Genomic DNA, 23,772 nt, shown 5'->3' with positions numbered 1-23,772 from the left:
TAAATGCCAAAGAGCCTATTTATACTGAGTTAAATCTTGCTACAGCTTGCTGCAGCACCAAAAGCTATAGATCTTTGAAAACACAAACCAGTTCTGAGTCTCCTACGGTGTGAACACACCTGTTTTAGCACAACAACAGAGCTTGTGCCCACCAAGATCCTCATTCCAGAAATCTTAAATCTGGGGGTGGTTGATTTTCTGGTCAGCCATGTCCAAAGTCCAAATCTAAACTGAGTAGCTATATACCCTACTAGATCCCCTTCCTTAATGCCCTCTTATACAAGCTCTCCCTTCTTGGAGAGGACGAGGCAGCAAGAGAAACATAAGGACACAGACATCACATTGCACTCATAATAGTGCTTTTAGTGTTACTCCTTCAAAGGCATGTCAGACCTATTTTGTACACATGGCAGTAACCTGAAACGTGTTTTTATGTATTGAGGCTTGTTCAGTCACACTGTCCGGCATTTCCACATAATAGAGAGAGAGTTCATATTTGATCAGGTATATCCATATGCACTTAAAGCAAATTTATACTGGACAGAGCAACTGATCTCAAATTGACATTTTAAGTAAGTGAAAAACCTGAACATACCAGTTGTCTCAAAAGACAGCTTTTGCAATTGGAATCTCATTTAAAATAAACACAGATGTTTAATTTTTCTTTTTAAAAAAGCTCGGAGGTCTTTCATCAGTTCTACATGCTTCCATGTGCAATTGCAGGTTAAGTGGAGGAGGGCTCTGCAGTTATGTGACTGCCACTGCAACACTTAACCAGGCATGGATGCTAGGAGCACCTGTCCGTCCAGAATCACTGTGGATTTCTTTTACAAGATACTTCTCTTTTCTGTGACTCTTTTCCATGCCTCCTGAGAGCAATGCTGAGAGTTGCTGGGGATTTTTCCTTTTTCCCTTCAGCACACAGAAGCCCTATAGCCTCGTTCATTTCCAGTGTGACTAAGCAGGTCCAAACCTCCGCTGTTTTGGCTTTACCACATTACTACTTAAGTAAATCAGCCGTGCTTGTATTACCGACATTACCTGAATAGTTCTGGTTTGAACTGAAGCAGTTCTCAAGGCAGATCCCGAAATGGCTTCAAGGTATTATTGGTGTCCTCAGGACTTCCTTGAGGTGGAGACCGTATGTTGGCACTAACAATACTCATCAGAGCCAAGGCAAGTGACGGCTTCACTAGCCAGTAGTTGAGTCATTGAAATGAAAATCAAGTTTCACAACTTGATATCTCTGCCTGACACACAGCCACCTCAAGATCTTATCCGGTTTTGTGGGTTAGAGCTCTTGGAGTCAGCAGAAGTGCAACTGAAATGGCTGTAAGAAATTTGCAGTGAGGTCTGTAAGATGGATGCAGCGGTTTATCCCTCATATATATCCAGTGTGAGTTTAAAATGTCCTCGTCTGTAATGACTACGATCTGTCCGTTGTTATCACAGAGCAGCTCTCTAACTTCTACTTTTGCAATTTGCGCTCAGAAATTATTCTTAAATGTTGTACAATAAAGGGCAGCATGCTGAAAAGGAACCTGGAACGGTGAGCAAAGGAATTCTAGATTTAGCCTTCTCACCCAGCCAGAAAGGGACAGCACACAATAAAATCTGGACAAACTGTACAGTGGCTGCATGTCTATAATCAGATTATCCAGTGCCTTGCTAGAATACCACTAAAATTACATGACCAAGTAAGCTGAAGTAACAAAGTGGCCTGAGGAAACCCATACAAGAATATTCTTCTTTAAATTGCTAGGAGGGCACAAAAAGGATGCACACAATTACAGCAGATCCTGAAATATGGTGACTGAAAAAGAAAGATTCTTTAGAAGCAGTAACTTGCAGTGGATTGAACTTTGAAAAATAAACCTCTATCTCAGGACACACTAGGGTATATTGGTGATTTCACCCTAGATTAGAAGGAAGGATTAGTTGCCTTAGAAGCACGTAGAAATGACTGTACTGCTGCTTTCTCCTACCACCTGTAAAAGCTCAGAACAGCATGAGATATAGGAAACAAAATACAGAGCTACTTTTGCCTGAGCTATGACATTCCTTGCAGCAAAAAAGCAAGAAAATCAAAGTAGCAGATGTGTGGAAGATAATGCTCAGGATAAAATAAGATTATTAATTATCTACAGCAATTGATTTCCCATGACTGGAGCATGAAGCCTTTGCCTTTGGAGAGTAATTTACTGTCTCTCATAGGGCTGAGCTCTGACTGGCTGAACATGAATCACTGTGCTAAGTGCTGCCGCAAATGCTTCCAGAGATAAGGCAGAATACTTTGATTAATATTTTGCCAAGCCGTCGATTTTTTGTCTGCTGTATGCATGTTTAGGGGTCCTGTGCGGCATTGTCACTGAGTTCTTGCAGAAGTTTTGATTTTCCTGCTTTCTCGCCTTGTTTTTGCCAAAATGTCATAACAAATAAGCAGTACTGCCATTGTTAGTAGTTTTTAATTGATTAGTCATCAGAAGCTCTGTGCACAAACTGAATAGGGATCTGATGCTAGCCTATTTGCAAGGAAGTCTTAGGAAAAGCCCAAGTAATCTGGAGTGGTGAACATAGCTGGAATTACAACATGCTCCCTCACTCAAAAATTTTATACTCTCAGGCTGCCTGGGGAAAATGGCTCATAAGGTATGCTTATTACTAGATTTTTATTTCTCTGTTAATAATTCCTATCCACTATTCTTTTGTACACGTCGTAAAGTCCAAAATACAGTTCTTGACACAGCGATTTTTCTTTGCAACCGCTGTGTACCCACCCTACCATAAACCTAGGCTGCAAAAAGAGGAGACAGAGGCAAAGAGGAAGGACAATAGGAAGAGTCAGATGAGAAATAAGAAGTAGAAACTGGATTTCAGTCATCTCATTAGCAGTACACATGGAGGGAAATGAACAAAAACACTTTACATAGAAGACTGCTATGGCTGTCTCATGCCATAGCTTTTGCTCAGTGCTGGCATAGTAGCTCTAATTAAGATTGACCCACCTTAAAAATGGACAGATTTAAAGCCTATGAGGCAGGTTTTCATTGCTGTTCCCACATATAAACAAAAGCTTACCTATGACAGAGCCCTCCCTGTGGCATCCCTGTCATTCATTGTAGCACACTGATCAGGACACACCTATTTTCTCAGTAGGCTTTTAGTGATCAGCAGCATTCATAACACATAACACTACCCAGATGGTTTTGCTTCTTTCCTTGTCCTTCCACATGTTCTTCAAACACAAACATTAGCTCAGACTTTGTAAGAGTAACCTTGCAATTCTCTCTTGTCTTACCCCAAGGAGACCAACTCATTACAGCACAACAGCTTCTCCTAAATCCTATCTTTGCCTTACAGCCCTCAGCAGAAACTAAAACAGTCTCCAGCTTTCTTGCTGCCAAGGTGTCAGAGTGTCCCCCTGCCACACTCCACTTCTGAGATTTTCCCTCTTCCCATTCCCCAGCCATACATGTCACATTCATCCTTATAACTCTCCTTTCAGGGCAAGCTCTTCAGGACTTTCAGCTTCCAGGTCTCTCAGGCTTTCGCAAAGCCTGACTTGAGCACTTAGGACAGAGTTCATCTCAGCAGATGATCCATCTGTGGTCAACGAGAGGCACAGGGAGCAGTCCTCTGACCTGCTCCCATCTGTCCACTTCAAAATTCCCTCAGCCATAGAAATCTACCTATACTGTGGATGCCTACACTGGAGAAGATGAACCCAGTCCTCACACCTGCCTGAACAGCCTGCAGCATCTCTAATACCTTTTATGCATTTTAAATTTATTATTTATTTTATGATAATTCCTGTTATTGGATCATGTTACAGAAGAGAAGGAAGACAGTTTCCCCCATGAGCTGGATTACATTTTGAACTAATGATTTCTTGTTGCTTCCAAAAGTATCTGCAGGAGCTTTTTTCATTCTTTGCTGAAATTTTCCATTGCCTGAAGAGCTGGCGTTCTCAGCCAAAAGAAAGCAAACAATAATGTGGAATACAGAAGTAGTTCACGAGCTGGTTTTCTGTCAGTGGAACCTTTAAAAATGAGTTGGCAAATGCTGACAGTGGTGTTAAGCAATCCCAGCTCCCACTAGCATTATGCTTTCTCCCTTGGACACATTTATTCTGTGTGCTTTTATTGCTATAAAACACAACTGGACCACAGCTATAAATCAGCATTTTGGAGATGGAGGGGAAAAAAACAAGAAAAAGAAAAAAAAAAGAACAGGAAAAACCCCCAATATTGCTATTTTCAGCAGCCACAGAGAGCTTTTCTGCTGAATTTCATCAAAATGTCTTCATTTTTCCTATTGACAGTCACTCAAGGACTGTCTTGTTATGGGAGCAGAAGAAAAAATATTGTGTGTATCCTTTTGCCCAGCTAGTCACCTCTGTTCCCTTGGTCCTTGCTTAACTATGTTAGCAACTGCCCTGTGATATGAAAGTTACGGTACAATACTGGTGCTGTGTTCATTGAGTTATTGGGCTACGGATAATATTTTGCCTGGATTTTGGTAATCAAAACCAGCTCTCCAACCACAGTAAATACAGCTGCAGATGGCACAGTAAGCTGCTATGTTCCAAAATAAATGAAGTTCATTTTGAAATTCTTTGAATTCAAATGCTCTCGTTCTCTGGATTTCCATGTGCTCTTTTTGTCCTCTGTCTTTTGTCTAGATTGCATGTGAGTAACACAGAGATGGGCACTGTAGCGGTCACGGTCACAGCCTGTGGGGGTTACCTGACCCACGGGTGTGTAAAGATGGTGACCGTGGGATTCTTAGGATTCTGCAGTACACAAGGACACAGAGGTTGGGGTTTCTGAGAGTTTCTTTGTTACAAATTACTACAAAACTACTGTTAGTAAAAACAAATAAATAGAAGTGTAAGTATAACTATACCTATAAATATATGCTACAAGTCACTACAAAATTACCACTATGAAAGCAAGTATATGTATATTACAAGAGGAAAGCAAATATATGTATATTAAAAGTTATTGCAGAATTCCAACTACTGAAGCAAGTATATGCTCATGAACCTATATACTCATGAACCCTTACCTGTGTGCACATCTATAAATGTATTATGCGAGGTGTTACCAGCATGACGCTCACCAAACCACTCCCAAGAGTGGGGCTAATCCACGATGGAAGAAGTCTTACTTCAAAGATGATCCGCATCTCAGAGCCCGGGGTCAGCTAGGCATCCCCAGCAAGGGTCCGGTCTGTCTGGGAGATCTCTTGCAGAGAAGCTCTTGCAGAATGACTCTTGCAGAGAAACTCATTTTGGGGAGGTAGCAAGTTACTTTTTATACCCTTTTGGCATAAATAGCTTTTTGATAGATACATAAGTGGATGTGGGGCATCAGTTCCTGGAATAGTTGTTCTTGACTCCTGTTTTCCTGGAAGGTCAGTTTCTTTGTCCTGCCGACTTCTCCACATCAAGGAGGTTTCGGCTGAGCTTATCAGGGGCTGAGCTTATCAGGCACGTCTTGGGACTCTGACTAAGGAGATATCCTTCTTTGTCAGTATGTTTACTGGGTTGCCTTTGTGGCGGCTGGGGTCAGGTAAGTCGACTGTCAGAACTTCCATCCTGGTGTGCGGTGAAGTGCAGGAGAGGGAGGAGCACACAAAGGCAAAAGGTGTGAGAGGCAGAGAGGGAGACATGCCCCCGCCCTGACTGGGTGAGCACTACTTTGGTTCAGGCATCACTGACAAGGAGGCCTGACTGAAATCAGCCCTGCTGTGCAAACCTTGAGAACTGTGCTAGGCCTTAACTGCTCAGGGACTAAGGAGTCTAGGCCAGGTCTTAGCGGGAGCTAACAGTACCTGCCTGAGCTGGGACTAGGCAAAACTAAAAACTGCCACAGCTGCACTCCTGCACACACACCAAACGGGGAGTTTGACTACCAGTCAATCACTTTACGCTATAAACATCTGTAGCCCCCCCTCCCCGAGCCCATTAACTCTCCTGTACAGCAGCAGGCTGCATGGCGGTGGCCTCCCCTTGAGCAGGGATGCCTCTCAGGGTTACTCCTCGAGGCTGAGAGACCCCTGACCTGGCATCTGATGTCTAGAATGAGCTAAGCAACATTTTACACTAGGCCTAAAAGTCTATTGTATGCTAGCGACATCTATATATCCAGCTATAGCTTAATTATTAGAAGTGTAGTAAGTAGTAGACTGTTAAATTATCATTTTAATCATTGTCAAGTCATCGTCAAATCATTGTTAAATCATTGTTTGATTACCATTCGATTATTGCTTAATCACCATTTGATTACGATTTATTTGTCATTCTAGCATTGATTAATTATCATTTGCTCATGGTTTAATCATTAATACACTCCTTTTAGTTAACCCCACAACGATGACTTCTCTTAATAATTCACCTGAGACAAGGTGGCACTTAGTCTGCACTAGGGAGATGAAACCAGTTATAAAGCCTCTCCAGTAAGGAGATTAGAAGATTTCTCTGAGTACATCTAATACTACCTCTTATGGCTCCTGCCAGGACCATCCTCCAGACCAGCTTCCCAGTCTGTGGAGACCATAACCATGTCAAGCATGGTATCTTGCACAGATGGAGGGCATCATCCAGAGCATGCACAGTACCTTCAGATGCTCCTAGGTAAACTCAGAGGGATATCTAGGGGCTGTCCAGAATGACAGAATGACGGACAAATGAATTGAGAGAGTGTGCTGTGCTCATGGCTTTTCCTGATACCTCTCTTTCAGAGCTTTGTAAATATACCCTTTTTGCTAATACACTTCCTAAGTGCCGTTTGCAACCAGCCAGCAATGATTAGACTCTTTTTCAAGAGTGTTTAATTACAAGTCAGAGATAGTTCAGCCTAAACTGGTGGTGTGCTATTGTGGGTACCAACAACAACAAACAGTCCCATTATGTTTCTCAATCCTCTCCTATGGTAAGTGACTTTTCAAAATCTCCTAGATGGCTCCGGTGGCAGCTGAGAACTGGGAACAATGAAAAGGGGTATCCATGCTACCTTGCCCCCAAAACATGTCCGAGACTAGCATGGTCCACACAGAAGAGTAGTTCTACAATTTTCAGCAGCTCATGTGCCTGGTTTAAACAAGTCATTGTCTGATGGGAGTAAATTACATGTAATGGATGTCTTCTGATAATGCTTTTAGGAGGAAAATTAATGTGATAGATAAATAGTATTTAGCTAAAAAAAGCAAATGCTGAAGATGATTCAGTGGAGCAAAGAGGTAAGGAAAGTGGGAACCATTTGGGGCTGTCTTAGGCTGTGGTTTCCTGAGAAGTTCTCGCTTTGATTTCGCTGTTTTATATTTTAAAAAAGCACAACCCCTAAGAAACATCCTGAGCCAGAAGAAGTCTGTGTTGTTAATGCCAAGCTTTTCTTTCAATGAGCCAGAGACTTCTTACCTCTTGACAGTAAATCAGCCTAAATACAAAATCTGTGGGTTTATTTCTATGCCCTGGCATTCAAGGTAGTAAAACAACTAACCAGCTTTAATGTTGATGAACTTACAGGGTTAAGGTTAAACTTAAGAACATATCTTATACTAAACTATTTTCTTCTTCTCTTCATGGTATATTAAGTCACTTCATGCCCCACCTAAAGTACAAGGTTCCTATACTGTACAAGTTTTAGAAACCAAAGAGCACATACATCCCGTATGCATCCTGAGTTCAAATAATTCATAGTGACAAGAGGTGAAAATCCTTCAAATAATTTGACTTGTCTCCACTGCAGCTGAAGCTTTCTTTTTTCATGAGATGTCAGGCACAACAGAGGGTGGTAGTGTAAGAAGGCTGTTGCCAGCCTTCCTGCCTCCCAGCGTCCTACCGGAGGAAACGGCTTCCTCTGCAGCCCCCAGTCCTTTCTGCCGCAATGTGTGGAGCTTAAGTAAACACAGTAGCAAGCAACAGTTAGAGATTCAAGTGCTGGAGCCCCCTTAATTATATAGCTTTCTGATTCTAGTGCCTCTTGCCTTTTTAAGAGAGCTTTACCATTATATGTATTATTTATGATCATTATTTTTATAATATTGCATCCCAGTCATGTCTTGTCCCATTATGCAAAGCAATGGGCAAACAGCTGTGATGTACACCTTTGCCCAAAAGAGCATGGAATACATGTAAAATTAAAGGATGTTACCAATAAATTTTTATATGGGAGGACAAAGATGGCAATAACAATAAATGAGGACTCTTTCTATGGTCTTCCAAGGGAGACAATGCAGTTTGTTCCAAGCCCCCTATTCTGAGATAAATCTGTTTATGTTTTGATAAGTTTAATTCCACAGAAAGTATTACTTCTCAACCTTTGTCTTAGATCTTCAAAGCTCATCAGATCAGCCAGATTTGTATAAAGAAGAGGAAAATTTGAGCAGGACCTGCACGGACAGTCAGAGACAGCCTTTTGAAAAGATGGTATTATGGTGCTGAGTGAACGGCGAGAAGAGAGTTTGTATCAGCAGGGAGAAAGGAGTGGAAGAAAGGAGGATGGGCCAGATTTCTGGGGCCACATCAAGAAGAAAGATTAAGAAAAGTGAAGTGAAGTATCATTACAAGGTATAGCAAGGCTGTGCTTACAAATAGAGAAAAGTTTCCTCATGATCCCCTGCAAGAGAGCAACGAAGAGTTTTAAGAACAAGTTTGTGACGAATGTTTGAACTGGAATCCTAATTCAAATCCGTCATTCAAATGTCATTGGGCTGCTGTGGCAGGAGGGTGGAGCGGTACAAACAGCAGCCGCAGCTTTAACTCAGAGGTTAACCACTGTTTTACAAGCAAGTGTAGCTGGAGAGTTAGAAACGTGTCACTGAGCTTTGTTACTCTCTCCATTTCTTGTTCACTTCAAGGCAACTGAGCTCTCTGGATTTGGGAGGCAGGGTGTTATTATTTGTCTGCATGAAGTATCAAAAAGCTGTTAAATAATCAGGGGGATTGAGTGGGAGCAAATATTGTTTGAGGGGGCCTGACCTTATTTACAGGATCCAAAGCAGTTTAAAGGAGATCATCATTGATGTGAATTTGTTTGGAGGTTTTTTGTCTTGCCTTTTGCAAAGAAAGCTTGCAACAGGATGTAACCTCGTAACCTCCAATTAACCAGCTGCTTTCTTTCATTCAACAATAATTGCTGCCTTTTACTGCTGTTATGAAATCAACTTTTGCTGATTTAACTCTTTTTGCAAGACTCAGTAATGAACTCGGAGCCACCTCATTCACAGTTGCTTACAGCAGCCTTGATGTTTCTCCAGCTCAAAGCAACCACAGTGAGATGAGGAGGGTCCAGGCCTGAGACTGAGCAATATAACCAGTTTAAGAGAACAACAGAAGAGAATGCACAAGCCACTTCAAAGCTTTCTCTTTTGGGGCATTCCCTAAAACTGGTGCTAAATCACTGTCTGAGAGGGTGGTAGCTGAAACAATGCAAATGACCAGAATGTCTGATAGAAGAGGAGGCACAAAATCTGGATTAGGGACTACCATTTAACTAGTATCAAACTGGTAGTTTGAGCTGATGGCAGTTTAAGCTATTGAACTACTAATATAAACCTCTCATGAGTGCTAAGCATGGAATTTGAAAATGAATTAAAATGGACAAAGCAGCTGTGCTTTTTTAATGCTTGTTTGGGATGCATGAAAAATTCAACTTACTGTAATGACTGGTTGCTCCCCACACCCCCTCTGGCCCCACCGAGTCTTTGGACACTCTTTGGAGAGCTGGGAAAGTGATACCATGGGAGGAAACATCTCTTCCATCTCTAGAGCAAATGGGAGAAGCAGTGCTGAGCTCTGAACGCTCCCAGCCTCCCTTATGCCACCAGGTGATGAGCGAGCTTCACATCCTCCTCATTTCTGTTTCTTGCTCTTCAGCAGAAGCCTGAAGGAGAGAAGAGGAGTTGGACCGCAGCACTATGCTTTTTTCTTTTTTTCTTAAATAGGACATGCCAAGGGTGGAAATTCACATTACATACACGCAAGCTGGAAACAATAATTTTTGTTCACATGATTCAACAGTAAGCGCTCTCTTTATTTCCCTTCGTTTGTGTGGTGTTTGTGCTGTGTTGCTCAGCACCCTTGCAGGGAACAGTTTTGGAATGATGGCGTACTTGGGAGAAGGAGCAAATAAAGCAAAGGATACAAGGGAAAGGACAGAGCAAGTGCACAGGTCCACCAAGTTACAAAACTGGTGTTTTCCCTTGTTGTTTCATAGCAGAAACTTCTCAAAGCTTGTTTTGCTTTCTTCAAGAGCAGCTTTTCAAGGACATGTTTCAGTTTACCGAAAACATTACAAATCTGACACACGTTTCTATGCCGACTGGTGAGGTTGCTTACTGATGCTCAAACGCAAGTGGCGGGGAGGGGAAGGATCATGGTTAGCAGGCTGTGCCCCACTCGGAGGAGGCCTCCTGCCCCTCCAGGGGATTCTGTGGCTGGTAGGTTCCTCCTCTGGACCTCTGCTGTGTATACCAGCTGTTAACCTCAGAGATATGGTCATTAAGAAAGCTGGAGTAGAGAAGGGAAAAGAAAAAGCATAAGCAAAGCTGAGTGGCCTTGATAGACTGCTCTGAAAGAGCTACAGTTTAGGGCAGCTTTCAGAGGCACCCTAAGATGTGGGAGAAAATAGCCCCTGGCCCCAGCTGGCCTTGGACAGAGCAGTCGCAGGCTGTCTCCTCGCCTTCCTTGCACTGGTATCTACAGCCATTAGGACCCAGAATTTTCTAGGTTTTCTGGAAAGGGATGGCATCAATGACTTATGAAGAGGATGTTGCAATAACGTAGCACTTCCTCTCACACAGCACAGAAACCCAGCTCCCGAAGCACAGGCAGAAATCAGATGAAACATCCTAAAAGAAAACTGTTCAAAGGGCTTAGCTGGTAACTCTCAGCAAATATGAGCATGTGTGAGATGCAGTGATTTATAAGTTGGTCAAATCCACATAGCACTTCACAGAAACGCGAGCTACATGTCCTTGACAAAGACTGTGTTTCTGTTCCTGGCTTTAAAGCACGTACAAGCAGTGTTTTTCTTCTTTAACCTCATTTTAGAAATTTCTGAATGGATCTGGGTGACTTTCCTTTTTTAAAAACAAATTTAGATGACTATTAAGCATAGAAAATCTCTGTCCAAAGGGATAATTTTAACAATATTAACAAGAGCTCACTCAGAAACTTATGGAGTTTCTATCAACCCCATCCATGATACTACCTATTAATTACTATTGCTATTGTAACTTCCTTTCTGAAGTCTAATGCCAGCCAGTTATAACAGCTTGATATAAAACTGGCCAAAACACGCTCTATTTACAGATCAGTTGCATATGAAAGATTGATGGGGTTTTCCTTATGTTTTCATTGCAATGGCTACTTGAAAAACAGTGTTTGAGAAACATTCCTAGGAAAGCCTGCGTTGAAGTAAGCTAGACAGCAATTCTGTTGCTTAAAAACCAGTTGTTTCACCCTGATAAGGCAAGCAGTTGAAGGAGCCTCCCACAGTGCTTTTGGGAACCTACACTTGTTGCAGTGTTGAAGTGGTCACTAGTTTTGTTCAGTAATAATAATTTTCAAAGGAGATTGATTAGATTAAAAATACTGTTTTATTGATTACAAATATTTTTTGAAAACCTAGAAAAAAGTAGATCACAGGGAAAACAGCTCCTCACTGTAAGAGTGATTTTGCATGGAGGTCACTGGAACACTCTTTGAATTTCTCATTCAAGAGGTCTACAGCCACAAGAGAAGCTACACAAAGGCAATAATGTCTACAAGTATAGACATTGGGCACAGACATACTATGGGCATAGTAGCAATCAGTGCAGCACTACAGCAGCTTAGGCTGCAACTGGAACATTACTCAAAAGGTCCCAGCGCACTGTGCTTATACTTCTGTGGTTTGCCAGGCTTCCTGCCTCTCCCTGTAACACTCAATAAAGGAAGAACTGTAATGGTGACAAAGAATAAAAGTAACATCAGCACTTGCAGATGTTGCAAGTTTGTTTTCTATTGAAAAGGTGATTTAATTTTATCAATATTTTTTGTTCCACATTTTCAGATATTTGATAATATTTGGCTGTCTGGGTCAAACAGGATGCTAATGCGCTGGTTATCTACAATAGATACATGTTAGTTCACATCTATGCTCTACTCTGGGTCAGGTCCACATGTGCAATATGAATGTGACCCATGTGAGCCCTAGCAGCTGGGACCCATGGGCAGATGCTCCTTTTCATTCCTAAAGTCATATTTCTTAAGCATTCCTCATTCTGAAGAGATGGCAACCACCTGTAGTCCCTGAGTTTCATGCATCTCACCTTTGCTTGGCCTTCCCTAGTTTTTATTGTTTAGTTGATAACAAGTCTTTTGATGCTAAGATACCTGAAATATGTAAATCTTACTGGCAGATTTATGGTGTGCCCTTCTTTTCTCTGTCAGTGTTGTCAGCAGCTACAAAGAACAAAAATTGCATTCAGCACACAGTCTTGTCCTGACTGAATTTATAGCATGAACTCACTGTGTTGAAAGAACTTGACTGCAAAGCCAGTGCTGGAAAAAAAATGGTGAGCACCAAAAAGAAATCAATGTAGAAACAAATACTTTCTGAGCTGGGCTTGAATAGAAGACAAGAAATAAGGCATGAGGATGCTCACTGAATTACCAGGGAGAAAAAAATGTCCTGACTACATGGTCATTAAAGGAGAGCACCTTCTTTCTTGCCAATAGAGCCAAAGACTTTCTAGAAGGTACAATAGTATGTGACTAAATAATTTTAACACATGTAAAAGGAAAAGAATGTTAAGACTGCATAAGCAACTTTAAGCAACAAATAATTATGAATCATTCATTTTGCAGTCTTGATGATGAATCTGCAATCTTGATAATTTTCTGAGAATAAAAGGAATGCCCAGCTAGACCATACCAAAATATCGCATCTGGCCCAGCACTCTGTCTTCAGCAATGGCCATGGGAGATGCTGTTAAGGGGCATCACGCAAATCTGGCCACTAGCTATGGTCCGTTCCTCCCATATAATCTCGCATCCAGGATTGCTGGGACCTGTTGGCAATTGCTGTCCTTCGCCCTACCCATCTCCTCCCTTCCTCCTGCCTTGCATTTGGAAAAAGCACATGGATGTTGCCCCTCTCCTGGGATCACCCCACTCCCACTGCTGTGGCAAATGGGTGCCTGCCCATGGGTGGGGTGCCACCACTGCTGCCCACTTTCCTCTGCTGGGCTTCATGGCACCTCTGGGTTTCTCCATTGATGCAGGAAGGAGGCCTGGCAAAAGAGGGCCACAGATACACCACAGCCAGTGGCCCTTCACACCCAGGCATCCCCTCGCTTTGTAGCACTATCCAGGTGATGGGGTCAGCGTGAGCAGGCCAACTCAGCTGAAACTGCCTGTGGCGGGGAAGCAGGGTCCCTGGGGAGGGGGCTGCAAGGGACACCCTAAAGTGAGCGCAAGCTGCTCGCAAGGGCAGACGGCTCCCTCCCTTGACCCTTCTGCCTCGAGTCTTGCCACCCAGGACCCCTAAGCTGAGACGCCTGGCCCAGACCCTGGCAGGCAGTGCAATCCTGTCTTCGGGGCAAGCATAAATTACAAGCCTGGGCCCTCTCTGATGGGAGAGGCGTCCTCAACACATCTGAGGGGATCCTGACTGTGACCCATAAGAGTTCAGCAGACAGAACCAGCCATGAGGGTAACCGTCAAGCAAGGGGGCAATGCCACTGTGGAATTAGAGGGCACGTTGATGTGTTTCCCAAGAGTATCTAGACCATTAGTCTAATTCCTTTTTGAACCTGCTGATGCTGTCTGCCTCCACAGCCAATGTAGCACCTGTTTCCAGAAGGTCGGTACTGACTGTGCCAAGTACTGTCTTTTTTTAAGCCAAGTGCCAGTTGCAATGACAATCCTCTAATCTTAGTACCATAAGGCTTGGTGAATAAAAGTTCTACATTCATCTTACTCGTTGCATTCAAAATTTTGTAAGCCCCAACAATGTCTTTCTTCTCCCCCACCAGCCACTTTCTCTGTAAACCGAAAAGTTTCAGCCTTTTGTCTCCCTTCACGGGACAGCTGCATCTTCCCCTTAATCATCATTTTGTGTAGTGCACCTGTATCTTGAAGTAAGGGTACCATATAATACTCAATTGTTCAAACAATACTCTGCACAGGTGCCCCAGGGTTTTATATACTGGCAAAATGTTGCTTTCTGTTTTAGTCTCAATCCATTTAGCTACATCTTCTGGCTTCTACTGCACCGTTGAAGGGATCCCTTCAGAGAACTGTCAGTGATTAATCCATGATTTCTTTCTTGAGCTGTAAGTGCCAGTTCTATGTTCAGAATCGTGTAGGCATGGGCTAGATTATTTTCATCTACATGCATCACCTTACATCTACCTACATTGAGATTTATCTGCCTCCTTTTTGCCTACTTTCTCAGTCTTGTGAGATGCGCCTGGAGTTTCTTGTCACACTCTCTATTTTCTTAGACCTCTAACCCCAGTCATAGTGTCCTTTCATATGTGGTTTCTTTCCCTCCTCCTCCTTCAAAACAGACGCCCCCAGCCTCCCTGTCATTTCCCTGCTTCTGGAGGCTCCCACAGTACAGCTGGCCATGAGCTCCTCCCCAGTGACTGTCATTGCCAGTCTCTCCACTGACCTTTTCCTTCAAACAACGTCTTCACCACACCCTCCCTGTATTCTCACCAGTTCCCAGTTTCCTCTTCTCTAATTCTTACACCCATTTCTTCATCTCCCGCTCCCTGTATACCCGTCTCCTGTCAAATTCTCCCCACATTGTTTCTTTCTTCCTACGAAAGTGCCTAATACCTGTCTAGACAATCTCCATCTCTTTCAAAAACTTCCTCTCTTTGTCAAGTTCTCTTTCCTACCCACTTTACCTATTTTCTGTTATTCCTTCAAGCTACTCACCAAAGTATGAACCACTTGCTCCTAATCTAACTTTAATGGGAGTTAGTCCATTTCTCAGTCTTATGCTCCATGTCCAGCCTGCCTCAGTTCTCCCACTCCCCAGGCATGTCCCTTAGCTTCTTCTCTGAGATGTATCAATCACATGCTTCTTTTCTCCACTCCTTTCCCTCTGGCCCGGGTGTAGTCCCTTGTGCACTCGTGCAGATTGATTTCTGCTGCCTGCTTACCACCTGCAGGATCAGCACGGACAGCCAAGGAGAGACAGGTTTCCCTCTCTCAGCAGTAGTGTCTAGTTTCATTGTAGGCTAGTAGAGTGAATACAGGGAATGTCCAATTTTCTTCCTAGACTGGAGGGTCCTACTGCTCCACAGACTTCTTCTGTCTGCTCAGCACTAACAGCCGCAAAGCTATGGAGTGTGTTCAGTAAGGCTGAAATCTTCAGAGTTGTAGGTTGCTAAACCTCAGAAGACTCTCCTTAACACTGTATTGTGGAATTTTCCGTGTTCTATAAAAGCAGGAATTTGACATTTAACATTTGGCATCATCTCACGATATTTCTCAAATTTATTTCGTAAATGAGCTATCAACACTGAATATTTTATGGTATTTTAGTTTCAAAGTTCCTAATTTCTCATAATGATGAAAACAGGTGGGGCTCGATTAAACAAATTAGAGAATGAGAACAGGAAGCCAAACTTGATGCAAAAAAGAAGAGGGGGAAAAGGAGTATTTGAACTAGTAAAGAATTGAGGATACGAGTGGAGAAATGCCATGTGTGTAGCTTGATCAGAGAAGCAAAATAAAACACAGAAGAGAAATAAGCAAGAATAGACAGAAACAAAAAATTGTCTAAAGAAGTTACAGAAAAAGGTATCATCATAAAAAAGAAAACCCAAACATTTAACATTTCATATAAAGTAGCAGCTGAACATATTAAAGATGGAAAAGAAGGGAGTATTATTTTAAGATGATGAAAAGAAAAGGAGAAAGAACTGAGGTAAAAAGGAGAAAACCAGAACAGAAAGGTGATGGATATAAAAAGAACATTAATGATTCTGGAGTGTTTCAAAGTATTGCCATAACGTACACAAGCTGTAACTTTCTGAGAAGCCACCAAAGGACGTGCTTGAAGAGGAAGTGAAGCGTGTGCCTTTGCGGTTAGCTGACCCAATTAGTGATGGAAATCGACCTGATTTAGTAAGCAGGAGATATGCTTTTATAAATCACTGTCTTAAATATAATCGGTATTTTACACATTTTAACAACATAGCTGTGCCGCCTTTGATGCTTGATTGTGCTTTCTATTGAAGGTGGCTTGTTGGGGCATTTTTCTTTTACATCATGCTAAGCAAGCCAGTATTTTTTAATAAGTGCTTATTTCACAAAGTCTTTACTAAAAATAATAGACTGTGCTTTCATTAGGTGAAACACTTTATCATAGAATCATAGAATCGTTAAGGTTGGAAAAGACCCTTAAGATCATCGAGTCCAACCGTTAACCTATCACTGCCACGTCCTTGTGAAGTCCTTTGACTTATGGATCAGATTCATTGTTCATTTTGAGTAGGTCAGTCTTGAATAAACAGCTGAGCCAATTTCAAATACAAATGTTTTCTTACGTTAATTTTACAAGAAATAGCTGTGAAGGATGGCATCACCTAGTCTGAACCCAGGAGAGCAAAAGTCCGCTCAAAAAGATTCAAAAGCTCTTCCTTTGTGTACCACTGAGCATAAAGTCAAAGTTCCATAATTAAAACATAAACTATGGTGGTCATTTTGATCCAGAATTTTCTTCCAGAATTACAGCAAACCACATTAGGCAATACTTTTAAGTAACTAAATGAGATCATTTTTGTACAGTATAAAATCCAGCTGTTCAACAGGGAAGGATTGTGTCCAGGCTATAATAGGCACTACTTAAATCATGCCATGACATTGCCAGTACTTAACTGGTTTTGGCTAAATCTTGAAACATGTAGCTGAAGTGTCTGTCATCATCCCATCCCTTATGCATCCTTTTCCTTCCCCACTTTATGCTTTTCCTCTCTCTTTCATGCCTTAGAGTTAATTAACCCATACATAACTTATAATTTAGAAATACTTATAAATCCCTTAGAAGTTGGAAATTGTCATTTTCATGGTATAAGTGTATCAAATTATGACCAGCTAAGATTGTTTTGAAGTTTCTTGAGATGGTGTTGGCTCTACCTCTCTGCACTTCTCTCCCTCATTTCCAGGCAATTGGAAAAACACATAACAATAAAGGGATGTGCTGGAGATTCCTGTTTTATCTCCTTGTTTCATGTGTGGCAGGGAAAAAGAGAAGATGCTGCCAAACCATCTTCCTCTGTTTTCAAGTTCTGCATATTTTTAGATTTGAACAATAGCATTCAACATGAGATCAGTTCTCTAGCTGCCTAAAAAATTGCCAGTGTGCCTAAATATTTCCCAAATTCTCACAACATTCACATCTCTTACGGGTATTTCTTTAGTCCTCTTACAGCTTCAGAATTGGGAAAGTGGCTCAGTGCTTCTTGTCCCCTCATGCTCCACATCTCTGCCTCAACGAGGGGGCCTAGAGGTGCCCCCAAGTTGCCAGCTGAGGGGCACTCCCAGGCACATCTTTGGTCCTTAGTGCCGCTGCCTCCATCAGGGTGTGCATCAACTCACCCTTCCCCATAACCTGCTTCAGCCTTGTGGGAGAAACAGAGGCCGCCTACAAAATACTGCATCTAACTGATGAGAATATTTGCACCTCCTAGCAGATATTTGTGTACACACCCTAAGAAGCTGAGCAAAAATCTCTGCTGTGCATTGACAGCCCAATACTGGCAAAGTTGACAACGCCTAGATTGGCTAATAAGGTCATCATACCCTTTATGAAGGCTACAAAGAATGAACTTACCGTTCATGAGAGAGAGGCAGATTGCACTTTATGTTGCTCCAGGTGGATGCCGGTGTAATTAATGGTGTGGAGTTTGGGGGTGGGGCTACGTTAGCAGTGTAGCACACAGCACGAATTCTTTTTAGATGCAAAAACTTTTCTTCATCCCTACTTGGGAGTTACAGCTTTTTCCAACCAAAGGAGCATCGTATTGCAGGCTTCAAACCTGCATTTCTTACCTTTTGCCATGTTCTTGCCCTGACCCTTTATCTTTTCTGCCATAAGAAAATACAGCTTTCTCAACAAAATTGAAAACTGCTCCATAGACCTGCATCCCTGTGACTGTTCACTCAACTCCTGCTCAGATTTTTACTAACACACAGCTCATGCTCAGGCCTGATGTATGCTGGGAGCAACACCACTAGGTCGAAGCGAGGGCAACATGTAGGCAGGACACGGTGGCCAGGAAGGGCTAAAGGTCATTATGCAGTGTACTGAATTTTTAAGATGTTTCTGGTTTTCTTTTTGAAGTTTGTTGATGCACATCCAAAGGATTTTTAGAGGCTGATAAGCCATAGCAGCTGAAGCTATGGCCGTGCCCTTATTGCTATGAGCAGCAACTACACTCTGTGTTGTGCCAGTAGAGAAAGTAACAAACAGAAAAATGCAGTAGGCAACAAAAATCAAAATAATAACGCCCGTGTGTTTCTTGCAGCCTGGTAATGAACCAGGAGTCAGGTCACACTGCAGCCTGTTTAAAAATGGAGTGGGAAGGGAGTCATTTGGCTTAATATGAAAAATGTCAGGAAGTGATAAAACTCCTGATGTCCCCCTGCCAAGAGCTTCATACCTCTTAAACAAGCACACACAGAGCATGAAAAAGACTTACTTGTTTGTGCTCCTTCAAGAGGAGGAATTTAGAAATAAATCATTATCAATTCAGTTCCAAGCAATACACCAAACACTTCTGCTCTGCACGTGACGTAATCTAATTCCCAAGTAAGCGGATTTCTTCCTCATGAAAATAGTGAAAAAAAACCCAAAGGAAAACCAATTAAGCCCTTTCCCAAACAGATGGAAGAAATCTCATCATTCCTGGTCTGCTTCCACAACCAGAGAGTACACTAGTCTGATATTTTAATAGATTTGAATGAGATGCCGTGTACAAAGCTGCCTCTGCAATATCAGAACTTTAACGTGGCATGCACATATAGCAGAAATAGCAAGTCCAAATCTGTAACAGAGGCACTCCAGATACTGTATCTTGACTGACCTTGATTACCCCGGTTAGATGGTGAAACAGCTATCTGAAATGAGTCACTGGACTGTCTTGAGTTACTGCTTGAGACCAGCAAAATAAATCAAAGTTGGAGAACTTTGAATCATCTTAATGGAGGAATACTATAGAAGTGAAAGTCAGAAAAAATGAATCATTTATGGTCATCTTTTTTTACTTCACTGATTAAAACACCTACAGAGGTAATCATGAAATCCTGTACATTAACTATGTGAGCCATGGGACTATATTGTGTGATAGCATCATCTCATCTGAAATAACATTTGCTTTTAATTGCATCCCTGTACATAGCTATGAATTTAAAGTTTTCTTCTTTTTAAATTTATTTCTATATTTTGAAAATAAACTTCTATTAACACAGAGCTAATACAAACTACAATATAAATGAATGAATTACAAATTATAATATGAATTTTTGCATTTACAGGACAAGCTCATGAACCATTCCTTTATTTTTCTTGTTGAGTCTAACAATTTGAAGACATTCAGCATAACAAACTTTTTTTTTTTAAAATCTTTTAATGATCATTGTCCTGCTGATCAGAATCAGAACCTAATCCTTGTAAAATGGCTTATTCACTAACCTTATAACTTTTTCTACATTTTCACATTGGTTTTGCCTCTTACCCTTTTGATTGAGATTTACGTGATACACCGTACTTGAAATCTGACTTCAGTTCCAGTTCATTGCCTGCAGTGCCCTACTGTGAAGCTTTGTTGAGTATTCAACTAAAAACATCTTTATCTTAATTTTAGAAAGGAAGATAATATGAATGTCATGCAAGAAGGTTTAAAGTTAAATTGCTGGTATTCCCAAGAGCAAATGTCAGTTGTGACCAGTGCTCAAGCCTCCCAGAATGCGGAGGGTATGGTTTCTATCTGCCTTTGTTTTAAAATCAAACAAAAAGGATGGCTTGGGACCTTTCTTGGCTAGAAAAGACCTTTTGGAAAAGGTTCAGGCATCTCCAGGTACCCTCCGTTAAATTGTGCAGTATTTCTACACAGCCTGAGCTCAGACTGAGTTTGAAGTACTTGTAAGATGCAAGAACGATGTCGGCATCTCCTCTGAGTCTGGTGCATTCCCAAGAGCCCTCAGCCAGGCACAGAGCAAACTCAGCTACCTACTGCTACGGGCAAACTCCCCTGCGTTAAGCACAGTAGTTCTGTGTAAGTCTTTACAGGCTCAGCCAGAAATGTCATTTTCCCAAGAACAAAACTATTTTGGCATCTCTCAAAGACTCCGAGTTCCAGTCCATCAGTTGATTTGAACACTGCAAAGTAAACTGTATCTCTCTAATTAGATGTATTTTTAACAAAAGCTTATAATACATAAACAGAAAACTATAGCAATAATACAGGTTTTAATATATAGTTTACATATTGAACTGTATATTTAAATACAGCCTAAGAAAGATTTACAGGGAAAAAAACATATCAGATCATATTAAGCACTTTTTTTTCTTTTTAATCTGCCCCATTTATTCCATTTCCTGTGACACGGTGTTTCAGACTTATTTCGCAGTTTCCTTGCTAAAGGTTAAAAACAAGTCAAGGTGATGACTAGACTCCCTGTGATTACACAGGGGAGAGAGAGGCTCTGAAAGAGCACGGGCAGGCAGGCAGCCTTCTGGCCTTTGGAAGAAAAGAGTAATCTCAAGAAGTGGAAATACAGAGCGTACAGTCACTTCAGGACTTGCAGGGCTTGCATCTCCGCTGCCACGCCTGCGAATCCAGGTGAACTGAAGAACTAACAAAATCCCAGAAAAAACCCTATTGAACATTTGCAGAGAATTCCGCGGGGCACTACGCTTTTCATTTTGCAACACTCCATCTCATTTCTTTTCCTTCATATCTTAAGTACATTTAGTACTTCGTCTGATCTCTTCTGACTTCATCCAAAGATTCAGGGTTTTTCTTCTGAAAACACTGGGGCATCATTCAGCAAAAAGAAGCCCTTTTCTTCTCTGCCATGCCCACGGATTTCCTAGAGCCTGCACGCGTGGGTATTGCTCACAGAAGCCCCCACTGAAGAAGAGAGTGAAGGAGAATTGTTTTTATGCTATGTTCAGCTTCTTTCCCTTTTTTAAGTTGACCTTTGAACACTTTTTCTATCCTAGCTAAAACCTCATGGTTTTAGTCTCTTCCTCCCCCAGACTTTGTTCAGGGTTCAGATTTGGAGTTTCTTGTTGGACAGCATGTGCTTGAAGTTCTCTGATTATTCATCCTTGGAGCTGTTCCACCCTCTTTCACAACCCTGGTTCTGCAGCGTATGAACTGCACAGGAAAAGATATTCACAGCCTACACGGTGGGAGCGCTTGGTGCTTAGGCGTCCTTAAGGGCTCTCTTTCGTTCTGCCTCCAGTTCCAGCAGGTTATATACACTTGCAAGAGCATCATAGCATCCCTCCCACGTTCTGTTAACACCCCGTGCCCTCAAATCCATGTCTGCTGAATGTCCCTGTGGTCACAATGTCTCTGACCCCTGCCAGCTGTCCGCCCCAAGCCTGGAAGCCCTACTGAATGGCGGACTCTGGGACTCAACCTGGTCCCTTTTTGTAGCTCTTGCATTTTACCCATTTTTGGCAGAGCCTGAGCACAGAAGACTACTTTCTGCAGTCCCGCAGTTCTGTGCCCTACGTTATGTCTCTTCTTCAGAAAAGAGAGCTGGGACAGAGAGGTAGACTCTTAAAAGAACTCTGCAGGAAAATGTAGCAAACACTATAGTCATGCTTTTAACTGTATGGTCATATGCCATGCAGCATGTAGAAACTGTCGCAGAAGCAGCAAGGCATAAAATATGTGGCAATAGCTCATGGAGCTCAGACTGTTAAGAAGCAATCACAAAATCTATGCAGGTAACAAGGTGGAGGTGTCTGTCTTGGAAGGTCAACGGTGGGATGTTTGTCATCCTTAGGGATGTGAGTCAGCCTTAGGGATGTTTAATGTCTACGGGCCACTGTACAGATTTTCTTAGACAAGTAGACAGACTCAGTATCCCTTCTCTAATACATCTCCCTGCCAGGTGTCAGCTCTATAGAAACAGAAGATAGTAGGTCAGGTCAACAGTGCTGTCTGGAGCCATCAGTTCCTGCAATAGATACTCTCTCTGTCTTTTGCAGGAAATGCCTCTGGCTCTTAGGATGCCAAATCCTACTGGATTAAGGCGGACCATTTGTTCTGCCTTTTCTGTGTTCTGCAGCCAATTCCTGGTGAGTCTGACAACAGTTTCAGTGCTGCAGGCATTCTAGTTTTCTGCTTTCAACAAAATACTACTAGATGACAACCTGTGCTTTTGCACCTGCTGTTCCGCAACACAGCATTGTTGAGCAGTCTTGTTTCACAGGCTTGCAAAAGATTCTTTCCTGTTTTGATGCAATTTTCTCCGAGTCCACTGGGTCAAAATAGTGATTAGTAGTAGTGACCGGTCTAAAGCTCTGCTTTCCTGCAAACCGTTCAAGCACAACGACCATCAAACGTCAGCTAATTTTTAAGAAGTTATATAGCAGATACGCAGCATATAATGAAATTAAAACTGGAATGCACAACCACATTTAATCTATAGTTCAAGAATGAATCTAATAAACTATCTAATAAAACTCACTGAAAGAGGATTTGGAGCTGTGAGTAAGAACAGTTTCCTACGCAAAGCACTCTGCGGTCAGGAAATAAGACTTTATTTGCAAAACATGAACAAACAGAAGTGCATCAAAGGTATCTGAGTCCATCATCAATCTCTCCTCCAGATAGAGACAACCCACAGGATGCTGAATTTTGGTTAACCAAGTAGGTCAAAAAAGCAACACAAGTGGGAGGTTGTACAGGTTATTTTTGGACTTTCAAGAGATAAAGTGATCTTAAGTCCCCCCCAAACTGGAATGGAAAATGGAACTGGAAACCCCATGAGGTGGCTCAAACAGTACCATCATTCTGTGCTCCATATTCCCATGGGGATGGCAGCATTTCTTTCTGCACATAGCTTTTATAACGTAGAATTTCATAAGGTAAAGATACTACAGTAAGGGGACCACATAAGCCACAGAAAGAAAAAAAAAAAAAGTTTGTTGGAACAGAAACTCTTTTGCACAACATGGCAACTGAGAGCACACTATAGCCGTAAGCATTTAAAGTTTCCTGAGCAATGTGGGCTGACTCTCGTGGAGAAGACCACAATTTGTGAAAATTATTTTAAACCTAGCTTCCAACCACTTTTGTCTTCCCCCTGCCTCCCATTATTGTTTTACCTTGGTTTTGTGAAGACCCCTATAGCTTATTGCCTCTAGTCCTGAGGTTTCAGCACCCAAGAGCTGAGTGGGTCCCTGTGGTCCAGCTGCAGGCCCCAGCCATGCTTTGAACTCATATCAGGCAGACCCCCCAGTACATGGTAAGGACCCCTCATCCCTTGTTTTCTATACAAAATAAACCTCACTTTTGAGGGCTGCGTCCTTTATTCAGATTCACAACACGAATGCCTAGAAATCCAGAACTAAAGGGAGTGACACAGCACGTGCCTACTTTGAGTCTAGAGAGAGGCTGAAAAGGTCAGCTAGTTAAGAGTTCAGGTAGTTGGCCAAATTGTGGTTACTATACTACGTGAAGTAGTTCACAATTTCACCCTTACCATGGATAACTTGATGGGGACTGAGAACCAGAACA

The 23,772-nt window shown here is 42.1% G+C and overlaps 2 protein-coding genes across 2 annotated transcripts in view; both read right to left on the bottom strand.

Moving 5' to 3' along the window:
* The window catches only part of LOC104019340 (interleukin-1 receptor type 1), a 37,406-nt gene extending 32,314 nt beyond the window's left edge, over positions 1–5,092 (bottom strand). Inside the window, exon 1 of the mRNA XM_087756881.1 lies at positions 5,068–5,092. The gene's annotated coding sequence lies outside the window, so the exon portion shown is untranslated. The remainder of the gene's footprint in view (positions 1–5,067) is intronic.
* A 4,633-nt stretch (positions 5,093–9,725) lies between these two features.
* IL1R2 (interleukin 1 receptor type 2) overlaps positions 9,726–23,772 on the bottom strand; it is a 50,285-nt gene continuing 36,238 nt past the window's right edge. Inside the window, exon 9 of the mRNA XM_087759055.1 lies at positions 9,726–9,887. Within this exon, the coding sequence (XP_087615181.1) occupies positions 9,877–9,887 (11 nt within the window). The 3' untranslated portion in view covers positions 9,726–9,876. The remainder of the gene's footprint in view (positions 9,888–23,772) is intronic.

This window comes from Nipponia nippon, unplaced genomic scaffold (genome assembly GCF_047370975.1).
Source record: "Nipponia nippon isolate SJK-2023a ecotype South Korea unplaced genomic scaffold, ASM4737097v1 scaffold_2, whole genome shotgun sequence".
Classification (NCBI taxonomy): domain Eukaryota; kingdom Metazoa; phylum Chordata; class Aves; order Pelecaniformes; family Threskiornithidae; genus Nipponia; species Nipponia nippon.
This window is presented reverse-complemented; position numbering and strand designations above follow the sequence as displayed.